Genomic DNA, 16,381 nt, shown 5'->3' on the forward strand with positions numbered 1-16,381 from the left:
TCTGCCCCACATTTTTGTAAATAGGACTATTTTTAAACTCTTGATTATCCCTTTAAAATTTGTTAAAACTGTGGTTAAGATTTACCACATAAAATTTCACAGTGTAAAATTTACCATCCTAACAATTTTTAAGTGTCCAGTTCAGCAGTGTTAAACACATTCATATTATTGTGCATATTCTCTAGAACTCTCTTTAGCTTGAGAAACTGAAACTCTGTACCCATCAGACAACTGCTCATTTCACCTTCCCCCAGCTCCTGGAAGGGTTTCCCTGATATCAAGGGCTTCCCTGATAGTTCAGTTGGTAAGAATCCACCTGCAATGCAGGAGACCCTGGTTTGATTCCTGGGTCGGGAAGATCCGCTGGAGAAGGCTACCCACTCCAGTATTCTTGGGCTTCCCCTGTGGCTCAGCTGGCAAAGAATCTGCCTGCAATGTGGGAGACCTGGGTTCGATCCCTGGGTTGGGAACAACTCCTGGAGAAGGCAAAGGCTACCCAGTCCAGTATTCTGGCCTGGAGAATTCCATGGACTGTACAGTCCACGGGGTTGCAAAGAGCCAGACAGGACTGAGCGACTTTCACCTCACAGCTCCTGGAAACCACCCTTCTACTTTTTCTCTCTCTGATTTTGACTATTGGAAGCACCTGGAATCAAACAGTAATTTGTCTTGTTGTGACAGGCTTATTTCACTCAGAATAATGTCCTCAAGGTTCATTCCTGTTACAGCGTGCCTCAGAATTTCCTTCCTTTTTAAGGCCAAATAATATCCCATTATATCTAAATGGCATACTTTTTCATCTGTTCACCTGCTCATGGACCCTTGGATTGCTTCTACACTTTGACTGTTGTGAATAATGCTGCTATGAACATGGATATGCAATATATTTCTTTGAAATCTTGCTTTTAATTGTGGATATATAACCAGTAGTGAAACTGCTAGATCATACAGGAAGTCTCTCTTTAATTTTTTGAGGAACCTCTATATTGTTTTCCAGAGAGGCTGCACCATTTTACATTCTCACAGTACTCTCAAGGATTCCAGTTTTGCCAACATTGCTATTTTCTGTTTGTTTGTTTGACTGTATCCAACCTAGTGGGTATGGAGTGGCACCTCACTGTGGTTTTGTTTTGCATTTGCATAACGATTAGTGATGTTTAGACTCTTTCCCTGTTTTTCTTGACCATTTAGATATCATTTTTCGGAGTCTTCATTATCCCTCTGAAAGGGCAATGTGCTGAGACACATACAGCACACTGATGGATACAACTAGGATTAGTGTTCAGGTATAATAAATAAGAAAAATGCTGGCTCGCTTTTGCTTCATTTCCAAGTAGGACTGACCAAAAGGTGATTACACCCAAGTAAGATTTTTATTGAGGATTTAGAATATTTGAGGGATAAACACTGCTATAAGCTTCTTGGGGGAGACCATGGAGTCTTATTCAATCTATGCTTGTTAACCCTCAAAAAAAGAACTAAAACATTCTGTTCTGGATAATTTTCAGATTGACCTGGAAGCAAGAGTTTTAGCAGATGAGTTCTTAAGGATGCCCCCAGGTTTTTGGTTCTTTGCCCACTTTGGGTTTAATCATTCAATAGTACATAGTAGAAGACTCAGTCCAGAAATACTTAATGATATGTGAGAGGTAACAACAGTACAATATCCATGCCAAATTTTCCCTTGATGAATAAATTCACATAAAGCAAACTCTATGCTGGCTGATTCAGGAAATGGAGGAGGAAGGAGGTTGAGGAGAAGGCGGAGGGGGTAAGGGAGAGTAGTATCGGTGGTGACCTGCTTCACTACACAAAATAAATTCACTTGGAGTGTCTGATCATGCAAAGACAATAATGAGAATAATAAAGCTGAAATGGATTTGTTTGGTACATATAAAGATATGAAGACTAAGGTTCACCAGGTGTGGGTATAAACATTACAAAATGAAATCATACCCTTTGACTCAATTAAATTCAAATTAAAAATAGTACTGCATGTATTTGGCAAAAGAAAATGCTCTTCTTTGACATAAATGGGAAACAATAATTTAGATATACTATACTGAGATCAAATGGCTATAAATAGACTCATTATCAATATGTTTAAAACATTTAAACATGAGTCCTAAACATCTAACTAAAATGGTTAGGTACTTAGCTTGAGTAATACCCACTTCAAGAAACTGAAGCATGCAGTATGTTTTGAATAATTGTTAATTTATGCTAAGGTAACAACTGTGTAATATAACTGAAATCTATGTTAATTGAAGATAAGGAAGTCTCTTCCAGCTATTCCTATTACAAACAGCAGGCTGCAATTTTCACCCTTCTTCCTTGTGTAAAATATGACTTTAGATGCTTGTAAAAGCATTTGCTGTTAATTTCTGAAAATCAATAATTAGCACTTCTCAGCACCACACAATAAAAATAACACAAAGAGAGAAAAAAGCATACTTCACATAAATGACATACATCTCACTTTGACTAAGTGCATTATTTATGCTTTTCTATGCACAATTGATGACTATGGACTAGCTAAGGACTGCAGTAATTAGAAGGAGAAAAGATAAAACTAAATTAAAAGATTTATTCACCAATCAAAATTAAATGTGTATCATTAATTTTCTTGATACTAATTTCTATATAGAAACTGTATTCTTGAATTATCTCAATGCATGCCTTATTGCTACAGATGAGAAGCACAACAACAGATACATTTGAACCTATACTCTTACCAGATTTAGGGATTCTTGTTGTTCCCAAAATGATTCTTTAAAAGTAAAAAAGACCCCATGTGTATTTCTATTCCAACAATTTAAAATGTATGGCTTTTCTTTCTATGTTAATTTGGCTTTTGAGTTTGTTAAGATTTTCAGCTCTGTAAAATTTCTAGTAATTATGGGGGGGGAATGAAAATGGTTTTAAGAAATATTTATCTGCCCTTTTGTTGATCATTTGTTACCATGCCTCAGAATAGTCGCCTAGGAGAAGAACCCTGAACATCCCCCATCTGAAGACAATTAGGCGTCAGGGCACCAGTAAACAGACAATATTGTTCTACAACCCACTCAAGCGATCCAGGAGGGGTGGGTGTTAATATCCCTCGTCAGATCAAAGAGAGAAGTCAGAAATGAGGGAAAGTAAAGACTAGGAATAACGGATTCTCAGAAAGAATAGGCAATTATTATAGAGGCCATCAACGTTGTCATGATAAATATCTTCATTTACATGATCAAGATGAAAAGTGGGTTCATTTTTTTTTCCTTATAAATTTTATGAGTTCCTTTTCTAGGAAAGTCAGCATTGCAGCTGTTTTGGTTAAAGACACATTTGTCTTGCTGGTTCTTGACAGCCCTATCATGTCAGTTCTCTGCAGTAGCAAGGAATGTTTCAGCAAGAAAATAAAGTGAAAACTGAAGAGATATATTCTACTTCCTATGGGCATATTTTCACCATAGCAGATCCAAAGGAATGCTTTGTTATCCCTGTCAGATTGAAGAAAGAAAGAAATGAAGAATATATAGTCTAAGACTAAGAAATACTGGTAACAGAAAATTAGACTAAAATAACCACATTTTTATGACTACTGGTAATATCAAAATGTATAAATAAATGCTGCATGGTCCATATGTTCTAATAATTTGCTAGCAAAACAAGCCTTTTATGGTAGACTTCTGTGTATATCTCTCTCTCAGTCAAAGAGAAGTCATTTAAATCATTTTTCAGTTTGGCAGTGTTGACTACAGATATCATGATACAGAGAAATAAATTATTAAAACAGAAGTTCTTCCACAATACTTCATTTAATTATGTTTGGGGGCAGAAGTAATCAATGTCCAGTAGTGCTTCACGGTTTACAAAGTATTTTCACATATCTTTTCACATACAATCCTCAAGTACAGTCCTATGAGTTAGATATCATTTCAATTATCATATTTTAGGTGGTTAAATAAAAGTACATTAAAGTGACTCCCTTATGTCACTCAAATAATGATGCTGGGGCTGTGATATAATCTGTTATCTGATGTCCACCTTTCCATCATCTTTCATTGACTGCTAGGGATCAAACAATCATACTCTGAGGCAGACAGGCTTGACTAATTATACTCCTGATTATAACAGAGATAATTTTAAGAAACAATTTTAGAATATTTTTCACTCATTATAAGAGTAAAGGACAAACGAGAAAAAAAATGGCTGATAAAGATTTCTTAAAGTTACCTTAAAATTTTCTCTACAGTTACTGAAGTTTTACTGAGTTAAAAGTTTTAATAAATTTAAAAGCATGAACAAATAGAAAATTTACAGTTTAAATTAAAATGGAAATGCCCATTAAAAAGCCTTTTACTTTTTAAAGAATTATTTTGGGAATAAGAAGAATATCATGTCTAAAAATAAGTAAGGGACCTCCCTGGTCGGCTAGTGATTAAGACTCAGTGCTTCCAATGCAGGCGGCACGGGTTCAGTCCCTGGTCTGGCAACTAGGATCACACATGCTGCAGTGGCACAGCAAAAACAAAACAAAACAAAACAAAAAAAATAAGTAAATATTCTGTTATTTTAAAGAATTTTTTTTTCAAAATAAACTTGCTTGAGCCCTCTTCCTGGATGTTCTGAGATACCCTTGGGATGGAGGCAAAGAGGATGGAGAGTGGATGGAGCTAGGAGACAGTGGAGGGCAGGGAAGCCTGGCGTGCCTCAGTCCACGAGGTCGCAAGGAGTTGGACATGACTTAGCAACTGAACAGCAGCACAGTGCTTCCTACACTGTAATGCCTCAGGTCACCAGGGGATTTCCTAACATTCAGATTTACTAGGCTGTGTGGGGGCATTGCTGAGAGCAGAGTATGAGGGTCTATCAAGTTCCCAGGTGATGCTCATTCTGATACTGTTGGTCCAGGGACCGTATTCGAGTAGTAAGGAGATAGAAAACCATGGGACCAGATATAAACCAGAACAGCCTGTTTCTCATGTAGGTCATAGGATTAAGTTTCTTGGCCATCATTTGGGGAGTAAAAACATAAAGCAAATCATATAATTTTATTAACATGAAAAAATAAATATGAAAAACACTCATTATGATGCTTGAAAAATACTGCTTAAATAGTCAGATGAGCTCATCTATGGAAAAAAAAAGTGTCTAGAAGACTATGATAAAAGCTCAGGCTTAAGACAATTTAAATAATACCTAATATCCCCCAGATCTAGTGTTTACATGTTATGAAGAGCTTGGTAACAAAACTGTTCTGTCATGTTTCTGCCCAGAGGCTGTCATGATAAAGTTTATTATCAATTACTGCTTTACAAGTATAAAATAAGTTAAGCTGTCATATTTTTCTCAGCCAGAGATCCTAAGCTGTCAAAGAATGTCAATTTTAAATCTGACATAGAGAAGAAAATTATCTGTTATTCTGACCTCTAATTTCTTGACATTTTAATGCTATAATTGCTGTGGTTAGTGCTGCTTCATGATTTCACCTGTCAAGGAAGAATGAATCAATAATCTTAAGACATTTTTCAAATTTTAGCCCTAACTTCAAAGTTCTAGGTACACTGTAGATGTATATATGTGTGTGTGTGTGTGTGTGTGTGTGTGTGTGTGTGTGTGTATCTTTTCTATTCTCTTTTACAAAAGGGACATATGTAGATTTTTGTATATTAAATTTCTCCTTTAAATCAGCATTTGCTAAGGCATTAAAAATTATCTTCTTTAGGCTAGTTGGAGCTTAGTGTAAGATAACTGCCACTTTCTTTTGGTTTTATCTTTGTGAAATAGAGTGATTTCATATTTAAAAATACTGAAATGAACTTTGGGGCTTCCCTGGTGGCTCAGACAGTAAAGCATCTGCCTGCAACGTGGGAGACCCAGGTTTGATCCCTGGGTCAGGAAGATCCCCTGGAGAAGGAAATGGCAACCCACTCCAGTACGCTTGCCTGGAAAATTCCATGGATGGAGGAGCCTGGTGGGCTACAGTCCATGGGGTCGCAAAGAGTTGGACACGACTGAGCGACTTCATTTCACTTTTTACTTCACTTCAAGATAAACTTTATCAAATAAAAGGAATGCAATGAACTCAATAAAAGGCTCAACGTTTTGAACACTACTTTCCCCAAAAGCCTTTGTCTGATCATTTAGGTATAGAGCAACTCTCTCAAATCACAGCATCACAGAGCAGACCTCCTGGAACTCGATGTTGATGTTTTGATGGAAGGCAGTGTGCCTTGCAGAGAGCCTCCTCACTGCATAGGGGCAAAAATGACCACCAAATAATGATGATACTATACTCTGTTCCACCTATCCACAGGGTTCTTTCTTGTGACAATAGACGCTAGATGCTTTTATGCTGGCAAACATATGTTTGGTATTATCCCTTCTTTATGGACAAAGCAATGGAAGTGGAAGAACACTAAATGACTTGGTCACATTAGAAAGCTCACAGGATTCAGGCAGGTTCTCATCTTTGTAGTTTCTTAAATATTAATACAGAATTTATTTTGTGGAAATATGTTAGTTGTGAAGTAAAGGAGGTGAGCATGGGGAATGTGGAGGGGGCAATTAACTCCTATTCCTTGCAAGGTCATTTCATCTGTCATATCTGCAATGTCCTAAGTGCTTCCCTAGTGGTCTTAAAGAGATAAAGCTATCTTGATTTGACACAGGGCCTCTGGGTAGGATGGGCTTCCCAGGTGGCTCAGTGAGTAAATAATCTGCCTGCCAATGCTGGAGACATAGGAAACATGGGTTCGATCCCTGAGTCAGGAGGATCCCCTAAAGGAGAGCATGGCAACCCACTCCAATAATCTTGTCTGGAAAATCCCATAGGCAGAGAAGCCTGGTGGGCTACAGTCCATGGGGTCTCAAAGAGTTGGACATGACTTAGCATCTAAACCACAAAACACTGGGTGGGTCAGGGCCAGTGCTCTGCTAGTGTGTGTGTGAGCCCGTGCTGCCCGGCGGAAGTAAGGTAACAGTGTTCCAAGTACATGCTCTCTCACCTAGTATTTTAAGAACTGACAGAAAAGTTTTTCGGTGAGAGAGGTGGGCGAGGGGCTTAGGTAGGGAGGGCATACATGGCACTGAGTGACTCTGGGAGCTTCTCTAATGGAACCTCAGTGTTCAGCAACTATGCCCTCAGACTGGGAAAGCTGGAACCCCTTCCCAACCTATTTTTTAATTTTTTAAATTACTCTCTTTCATGTAATGTTTCATGGAGATTTTCTACAGTTTGACAATTCTATACAGTTTTTTTTTTTTTTTTTTTTTTACTGTCCAAAGCAAAGGAGTGTTACCTTGTAGTAGCAGGTATTTTTATAGAATTCAAGTAATAAACACTATATCCACATTTAAAAAGTCTCAATCCTAATTCCATTTCATTTTCCTTTTCTCATTTATCTCTTTGTTCTCATTTAAATATGCTCAGTCACTCAGTTGTGTCTAACTCTTTTCGACCCTATAGACTGGGGCCTGCTAGGCTCCTCTGTCTGTAGGATTTTCCCAGTGAGAATACTGGAGAGGTTTGCCATTTCCTTCTTCAATTTAAGTTGGAAAGATCTGCTATTTTCAGTCAATTTTAATGCTGCTATGTTCTTTCATTATGCACAATATGCTTAAAATATTTTTATTTTGCTCAAGATGATCAACTTGCAACTTAAGGACAGCATATTATAATGGGTGGAATGTACACTAAGATATTCAGGAGCAAAAATGTTTATGATATTTAAAAGTCAATAAACAATCTGGAGTTGGTCTTGCCATAAAAGGATAAGCTACTGTAATTCTTTTCTTTTTCTGATTCTAAAGGTACTGGTTCTGAAAAGAAAATATAGTGGTAAGGCATTTATAGCACTGAGTATATGTTAAGGGTACATTATTAAGAGAATAATTAAGCTCAGAATTAGAATTCCCAGTTGTGAACAAACTAATCAGATTATTTTGTAGACAAAATCCCTTATTTCACCTACAAATGTTCAAGTATCTGGCTCTTTTCTCACTCATCCCTTCTCTGTCCCTATCTCCTTCTTCCAGCTTCAGGCAATAATTCCATTTCCTTGTGCATACAACATGGTAGAACACTACACCTAATAATATGCTTGCAATGTGTTCTCCAAATATTTAGCCCCAAGGGCTCAATGATCAAGGAGCATGAGGCTCTTCCCTTCCCTCTCCTCTTCTCTGCTTGAAGCCATACAAATAGAGTCATTTTATCTTTATAGAAGTCTGTAAGAAATAACTTTATGGATGCAAATTTTTCTTTTAGAGCTTTATTTCCCAAATCTATGAGTTTTCCACCTCTAAAATTAAAAAATAAAAAAATAAAAAAGCATCCTAGTGACTGGAAATGTAGAAATGATTGCTTGTTTTGCATAGAGCAGATGGCAGATATCTGGTAGAATGGAAGACTGAGATACAGCTTCCTTGAAGCGAGACTCATCTAGCAGCTGTTGCATCTTCACTCTTTACACCTATCTGAAATAATTTTGTGCAACGTACAAGTGATTTAAATAATATATTTTATGAATATTTTCATAAAATATACTTATACACAAACTATAGCATATAATTCCCAACTGTTAGCTATAAAATTTCAGGTTGAGAATGTGCAGGAATAACATACTATAATCTCATCTATTTTACTGATGCATTTTTTGAGTATTTCGTCTAGCAGGCTGTAGTTCTGCTTTTATTAAAAAAAAATAGGTATTGGCAGGTTATTTTAATGTGAACTATTCATATTTAAATATTCAATGCTGCTGCTGCTGCTGCTAAGTTGCATCAGTCATGTCCAACTCTGTGTGATCCCATAGACAGCAGCCCACCAGGCTCCCCCGTCCCTGGAATTCTCCAGGCAAGAACACTGGAGTGGGTTGCCATTTCCTTCTCCAATGCATGAAAATGAAAAGTGAAAGTGAAGTCGCTCAGTCATGTCTGACCCTCAGCAACCCCATGGACTGCAGAGGTTTCTTTAATTTATAACACATAAGGCATTAAGCATTTCAATGAAGACGCTGAAATAAAATAAAAGAGGGATACTAAAGTGCACTGTATATGTCTGCATTTCAGAAAGGAACTACATGGTAGCCTCATTACTTGTTTTGACATACAACACTCACTTTTCCACATTTGTCAAGAACTTGAAATCTATGTTTTATAAAATTTACATTGGAAGGAGATTTATGCAGGAGATGGAAAGCCAAGTTTGTGTTGAAGGGCGGCAGAAATTTTCAGAATCATATCCAACTTATTACCTACCTCCCTCAGCACAGGGTCAGTGATACTGTCCAGGTTCACAGAGCCTTCATAGGTTAGGTAGTGAAAAACATTCAGAGCCCGGACTGCTTCCGGTCCTCTCTGCTTGTATCCAAATACAAGGTCAATCCACTGATGGAGTTGGCAAGAAACAAATTCACTTTCCAGGGCCTGAATCAGTCAGGAAAGAGATAAAGAGACCATGAAAATTTAGTAAATCTCCATTCTTAACTTGAAATATTCTATATAAATAAGTAGAATTCATTCTTTGCCCTCCTGTATTTCACCTCTATGTGTCAGACCTATTCTTAGAAATGACAAAGTACAATCTCTAATAAAACACAGACCTAAAAGAAAATTTTCTTTTTAACTATTAAACATACTCTTGACTTAACTGAATATGTGATATAAATTTTAACATTAAATAGATTTCTTTAAAAAGACACATTCATGTTTAAAAGGAATTTGAATTGCCTGTTTTAGTGCCATGCATAATAATTTCATTTTTAATTTTTAACCATTAGTCTCAAAGTAAACAATTTAATTAGAAACTTTGATATATATTTACTTTCCTGCCCAAAGTCTTCAAATTTACGTCTACATTACTAAAAGGGAATGACCTGATATGAGTTAACTCTGCTATTATACTGTTTAGGAACCGCTGGGTAATTTGGGGTATTTGCTAGCCAGTGGGAAATGAATGCAAATTACTGAGAGTTAGGGACTATAAGAAACTTCCAGAAAGAGTCAGGAAAAAAAAAGAGGCCTTTTCATTTCCTGAGAAGCCATCCAAGCGTCACAGAGGTGCCCTGGTAGGTAGGCATGCAGCCCTGTCGCAGCCGTAGTAGAGCAGTGGCCATCACAGTGCGGCTCACTATGCCTCTCACCTCCCACCCTCGCTCATCATCAGCTTCTTACTGATTTGAAGGGCACACCGATTTCAGCAACATGAGGAAAAAGCTGTAGCACTACCTTCTTAAATTTCAACTATGCAAAGCCACAGAAAACAATTTTTGCAATTACAGCTGTAACTAAATATGTGAATGAAGTCATTCTTTGGCTGCATGCCCCCTGATTTCGAAGGCGTTGAAACCAGCTTGGAATTCAATTAATAAATGGTTTCTTAAATTAGCCCTTTGATAATTATATTTCATTTTTTTAATCTAAAAAATATCTGAACGATACTTTTCAACTTTTCCTGTGATCACGTTTTTAAAAAATAGTTTATTTATTTACTTATTTTGCCTGTGCTGGGTCTTTGTTGCTGTGTGGCCTTTTCTCCAGTGGCAGCGAGGGGGTGCTACCCTCTAGTTATGATGAGTGGACTTCTCACTGTGGTGGCTTCTCCTGTCGCCAAGCACGGGCTCTAGGGCGTGTGGGCTTCAGCAGTTCTGGCTCCCGGGCTCTAGAGCACAGGTTCAGTAGTTGCGGTGCCCGGGCTTAGTTGCTCTGAGGCATCTGGGATCGTCTTGGATCAGGGATCAAACCTGTGTCTCCTGCATTGGCAGGTGGATCCTGGATCACATTTAACTAGTAACCTATTCCCATCAAACTCCCTTTTTATTTATTTCAAAAATTTTGGTATTTTGTTTATACCAGTGATTATGAATGTTTCTCTTTCAGAAATATAAACAGATATTTTAAAAGGATAGCTTTCATACTAAAACTAAACTGAATTTCTATTCTCTGTATCTCACTGGACAAAATAGTTCGGACTAGAGAACAAGAAAAGGGACGAAAATACAAAAGATACATTGGTTACAATCCCATAATGATTATGTCTATCACATTGGTTTGGTCAATTTGTATAAATGAGAAGACAGTAATTATTCAGTGCATGTGCAATAAATGAAAGGAAGAAAAAAAAAAGAATAAATGGAGGTTCATTATAGAGTAGCTATTGCACAAATCTGTTCACTGGAAGTCAAACAGTAGTGAAATTCTTTAAAGGAAGATCTTACCAACATAATTACATAATTAGCTCAGCAGTGACCATTTCAAATCAATCTTGTAGAGACTACTAGACATATTTGGAAGAAAGGGTCAATGAAATTTACTGCATTTGAATAAAAAAATTATTGAACTAAATGCCTAATGCAACTATGAGGGGTGAAAGCAATAATCACTGTTCCCTAATTTGAGTTTTAAAACATTTATTTAGCATCTCCAACTGCTTCTTTCATTTTCCTCTGCCATGGGCAATGCTATAGTGTTTAATGTTTCTCCTTTTGTTTGCATGTGTCTTTATAAAACATTACACACGTAATTTTTTTTTTTACATTTTTTTTACACACAAACATTTTTTTGGTGTGTATTTTTGACTCACAAAAATGGAGTGGGGTTACAGATTTCATTGTTTCTTACTTTCTTCACTTAGCCTTGTTTTTTAGGATCTAGCTGTGTGGCTAGGCATAGCGAATCCACTGTTTTCAGGGGCTGCTCAGAACTTCCCCAGCAGTGAGCACTAGACTGCCTCCAATGTGCTGTGACACAATGCTCTGTGACGAACGCCCACTCCTGCATCCCTGTCTGACTCTTTATGAGAATTTCTTGGGACTCATAAGCTGGAGCAGGACTGATACATCCCTGCACTAGATATGCATAAACTGAGTCTGAGTCATCAGTGTAGATTGGCTGTTTCTGTCCACTCCCTCAAGCAGTGCATGAAGGTGTGTCTACATGGCCACATCCCCACTGACAACTGGGATTGTCCAGGAGCTTAATATTAGCCTGTGTACAGATTCAGAACAGTATCTCACTGCTGTTACAATTTGTTTTCCTCTGATTACTGAGGGGTTTGACATGTTTTTTAATATGCTGTCAGCCATTTGGGTTTCCTCTTCAGTACATTTTCTGTTCATGCTTTTTGCCCATTCTTTTCTGAAAGTTCCTGTCTTTACGTTTTTTTTTTCCCAGAAATTCTTTATATATTTCAGGTAGTAGTTTGTTGGCATCAAATTTTGCAATGCATTCTCCCAAAGGTCACATGTCTATTAACTTTATCCATGTTGTTCTTTGTTGAATAGAAATTCTTAATTTGGAAACAACAAACCTTTTTTCTTTATGTTTATGATCTTGGGATTTTGTTTTAAAGTAACTAAAATAACTTTCTATATTCTGATGTGTCAGCTGTGTTATATTTATGGTTTTACTTTTCATATGCATGCATGCATGCAATAAGTTGCTTCAGTCATGTCCAACTCTGCAACCCTACGGACTGCAGCCTGCCAGGCTCCTCTGTACATGAAATTCTCCAGGCAAGAATATTGGAGTGGGTAGACGTGTTCTCCTTCAGGGGATCTTCTCAACCCAGGGACTGAACCTGTGTCTCTTACATCTACCTGAGTTGGTAGGTGGGTTCTTTACCATTAGGGTAGCCTGGGAAGCCCTACTTTTCACATACTGGCCTTTAATCTATCTAGAGTTCAATTTCACTATATGTGGCATTAGATCAGTTCAGTTCAGTTGCTCAGTGGTGTCCAACTCTTTGCAACCCCGTAGACTGAAGCATGCCAGGCTTCCCTGTCCATCACCAACTCCCGGAGCTTGCTCAAACTCATGTCCATTGAGTCGATGATGTCATCCAACCATCTCATCCTTTGTTGTCCCCTTCTCCTCCTTCCTTCAATCTTTCCCAGCATCAGGGTCTTTTCCAACAAGTCAGCTCTTTGCATCTGGGGGCCAAAGTATTGGAGTTTCAGCCTCAGCATCAGTCCTTCCAATGAATATTCAGGACTGATTTCCTTTAGGATGGACTGGTTGGATCTCCTTGCAGTCCAAGGAACTCTCAAGAGTCTTCTCCAACATCACAGTTCAAAAGCATCAATTCTTTGGCACTCAGCTTTCTTTACAGTCCAACTCTCACATCCATACGAGAAAAAACCATAAAACTGGAAAACTGGAAAAACCATAGCTTTAGACTAGACAGACTTTGTTGGCAAAGTAATGTCTCTGCTTTTTAATATGCTGTAGAGATCCAGTATAATTTTTGTTACTATAGTAAGTCAGTTTTTCCAATACCATCTATTAAACAAACACACTTTTCTTAAGCAATGTGCACTGTCATCTTTAATGCTTGTATATTTGAAACAAAGATATAAAACTTCTGTTGTTTAGTTAATATAATATTCTTCCTAATAGAAAAAGCAATACAACCCTTCTTCCCTTTTGCTTTTTCCCTCTTCTATCTATCATCTACCCACCTATGTTCCCACCCTGACATTTATCTGTCTAGACATGTGTGTGTCCCCAGCTCTTTGAACCTTTTAGTTCTACTGTTATCTTAATTTATCTTTATGTCTTAGATATCTTAATATCTGGTAGATTCATCCTTTTAAGAGCCAGCTAAGCTATTTGTGGACCTTTATTCCTCCCTGTGGGCTTTACTGGTGGCTCAGTGGCAAAGAATACACCTGCCAATGCAGGAGACCTGGGTTCAATCCCTGGTCGGGAAGATCCCCTGAAGAAGGAAATGGTGATCCACTCCAGTATTCTTGCCTGGGAAACCCCATGGACAGAAGGAGCCTGGAGGGCTACTTCCATGGAGTAATAAAAGAGTCAGACATGACTTAGTGACAAAGCAACAACAATTCTTTCTTGTAACTTTCACAATAAGTGTATAGATACATCAAAATAATTTTGATTGGGATTATGATAAATTTATAGGTTAATCTGAGAAAATCGGTATTAGGTTTTCCCATCCATGGTCTCAGAATGTCTCTTTATTTAAACAGATAATTTTCTAAGTACTTTGTTACATACAGAAGTTAGTATTTTCTCTATAAAGTGTGGTGTCCCAAGGACAAAAAAACAGAAACAAAAACAAAAACAAACCAAGGAGGGCCTTGGGATGTAGGAATGGAAAAAACCAGACCCTATCATCCTTCCCTCCCCATGCTGTTAACTATTAATGAATTTCAAGTCCTCCTGAGCAGTATAACCTGTCTCCCTTCCTACCCCATCAGTTCAGTTCAGTTCAGTCGCTCAGTTGTGTCCAACTCTCTGCAACCCCATGAACCGCAGCACGCCAGGCCTCCCTGTCCATCACCCTACGCCATAGGGAGAAGGTATTTGCCTTAGTCTTCCCCCACCCAGTATACGTGCCTCATACAATCAGCACATGATCCTCAAGACCCCTATCCTGCTCCCTTGTACCCTGGCTCTAAAAATGGACTAAGGACACCTGTTCAACGTTGGCTCTCCCTTGAGCTAGCTGGCTGTTCCAACAGCATCTTCCACTTTAATAAACTTTATTCCCTCTCATTCTGTTTCGTGTCTGGAAATTCTTTTCCAACCCACATAGACCACAACATAAAGGACATGGGTAACTCTGGTTAAGTTAATTCCCAGGAAGTTTGTAAATTTTGATACAATTATAATATTTTAAAAATTATATTTTAAACTCAGTTATAGATGATGTAGTAAAATGATATTGATGTCTATAAATTGATCATGTTCCTGGTGACTCTTACTAGTTAATATCTTTATTTTTTCTTATAGAATTGTTTTCAACTTTGAGAACTATATTAAACAGTGGTGACATGGGATATCACTATCTTTTCTCTGATCTTAAAAGGGTCAATGCAAAAAAAAAAAAAGGGTCAATGCACACACACACATTTAACATAGATTTAGAGTTACTGGGTTTTAGATTATTATTACTTAGAATGATATTATTACCCATAGTTTTCACACTTATATCCATACATGAATCAGCCCTATTAATTTTTTCCTTTCCTTCCCTTTAACTACTTTGGAATCAAGATCCCAGTAGTCTCATAAAATGAGCTGAATCGCTTGTTATGTTTTCTAGAATTGTTAGGGGAAGAACACTGACTGAAACGGCCCTTTAGTAACCATTCGCATGAGTTGTTTTATGACAGGAGATCCTGGTAAGGAATACAGAACTAATAAGCCACCACCAACCAGAAGAGTTTGGGAAAGGTCAAAAGGAGACACCACAAGTCCGTCCACTTTCCAGAATCCCTCTCACTAGCATCCATCTTGGCTGAAAAATGCGTGAGCCACCAGGAAAGACTCTGAATTAGAATGATTGGCCAAAGACCACACAGAAACTAATCCCATCACCATAAAACCCTAGACTGCGAGCCACGCGGCAGAGCTGTTCTCCTGGGTTCCCTTACCCTACTGCTCTCCACCCAGGTGCCCTTTCCCAAAAAAATCTCTTGCTTTGTCAGCACATGTGTCTCCTCGGACAATTCATTTCCGAGTGTTAGACAAGAGCCCAGTTTCGGGCCCTGAAAGGGGTCCCCCTTTCCTGCAACAGAATAATCTGCCTAAGAAAGGAATTCTTTATCTCTTAAAAATTTGGTAGAATTCACCTATAAAATAATATGGCCTTGGATATTCTGGGGGCTGGAAAGATTTACTATTTAAATTTCTTTAAGGTTTGTAAGGTCTTCTGGTGCCAATTTTGACATGTGATATTTTTCCTTATATTTATCCATTTCATCTCAGTTTTCAAACTTATTAGCTCATGGCTCTCTACAAAAATCTTTAATTACATTAAAAAATTCTATGCCTGTACTTACTTACCCTATTCTATACATTAGATAGTTGAGTCAATTAATAAAGAAACAATAACTAATTTAGCCTCAGGTTTTTTTTTGGGGGGGGGTTATAAAATTAAATGACAAAGGAATAATCAGGTAACAGATTAAACAGACGGTCTTACAGATTGTCTTGCTAATCACTGCAAGAAAAAGAAAAGAAAATCCAGTCAAAACACTTAAAAGTTAAGTCTGGTTCTAAATCAAATGTGTATCTAAGAACCGAATTTTAGATATCACATAATTAAAGCATAAAGACCTATCTAAAGTTGAAGCCTGACACTGAGATTAACTGAACTTTGAACAGTATTAATCTGTTAGTAAATACATGCTATATCTACTTATTTGTTCTCTTTAGAACTGTGTTTTCATGCATGAACCTATTTTGGACTTTGAAACAAGATTTTATTGCAAACACAATTGAAAAACAGAAAGAAATACTTGATTACTAAGCTATTAGGGTTATAATGGTCTTAATAGCTTGTTTTACTCTCTCCTTGCATATCTAAAAGCAGAAGCAATTGCTTTAAGCCCAGATAAACCAATTCCCAATCCATAATTCTACC

At 37.5% G+C, this 16,381-nt stretch overlaps 1 protein-coding gene across 6 annotated transcripts in view; it reads right to left on the reverse strand.

Annotated features, from left to right (window-relative positions):
- NBEA (neurobeachin) overlaps positions 1-16,381 on the reverse strand; it is a 672,120-nt gene that overhangs the window by 34,115 nt on the left and 621,624 nt on the right. For all 6 annotated transcript variants that reach the window (XM_070380422.1, XM_070380424.1, XM_070380423.1 and 3 more), the window contains one exon: positions 9,250-9,417. In XM_070380422.1, coding sequence (XP_070236523.1) covers positions 9,250-9,417 — 168 coding nt within the window. The remainder of the gene's footprint in view (positions 1-9,249; positions 9,418-16,381) is intronic.

The sequence above is a fragment of the Bos mutus genome, chromosome 12 (assembly GCF_027580195.1).
Source record: "Bos mutus isolate GX-2022 chromosome 12, NWIPB_WYAK_1.1, whole genome shotgun sequence".
NCBI classification, from domain to species: Eukaryota; Metazoa; Chordata; class Mammalia; order Artiodactyla; family Bovidae; genus Bos; species Bos mutus.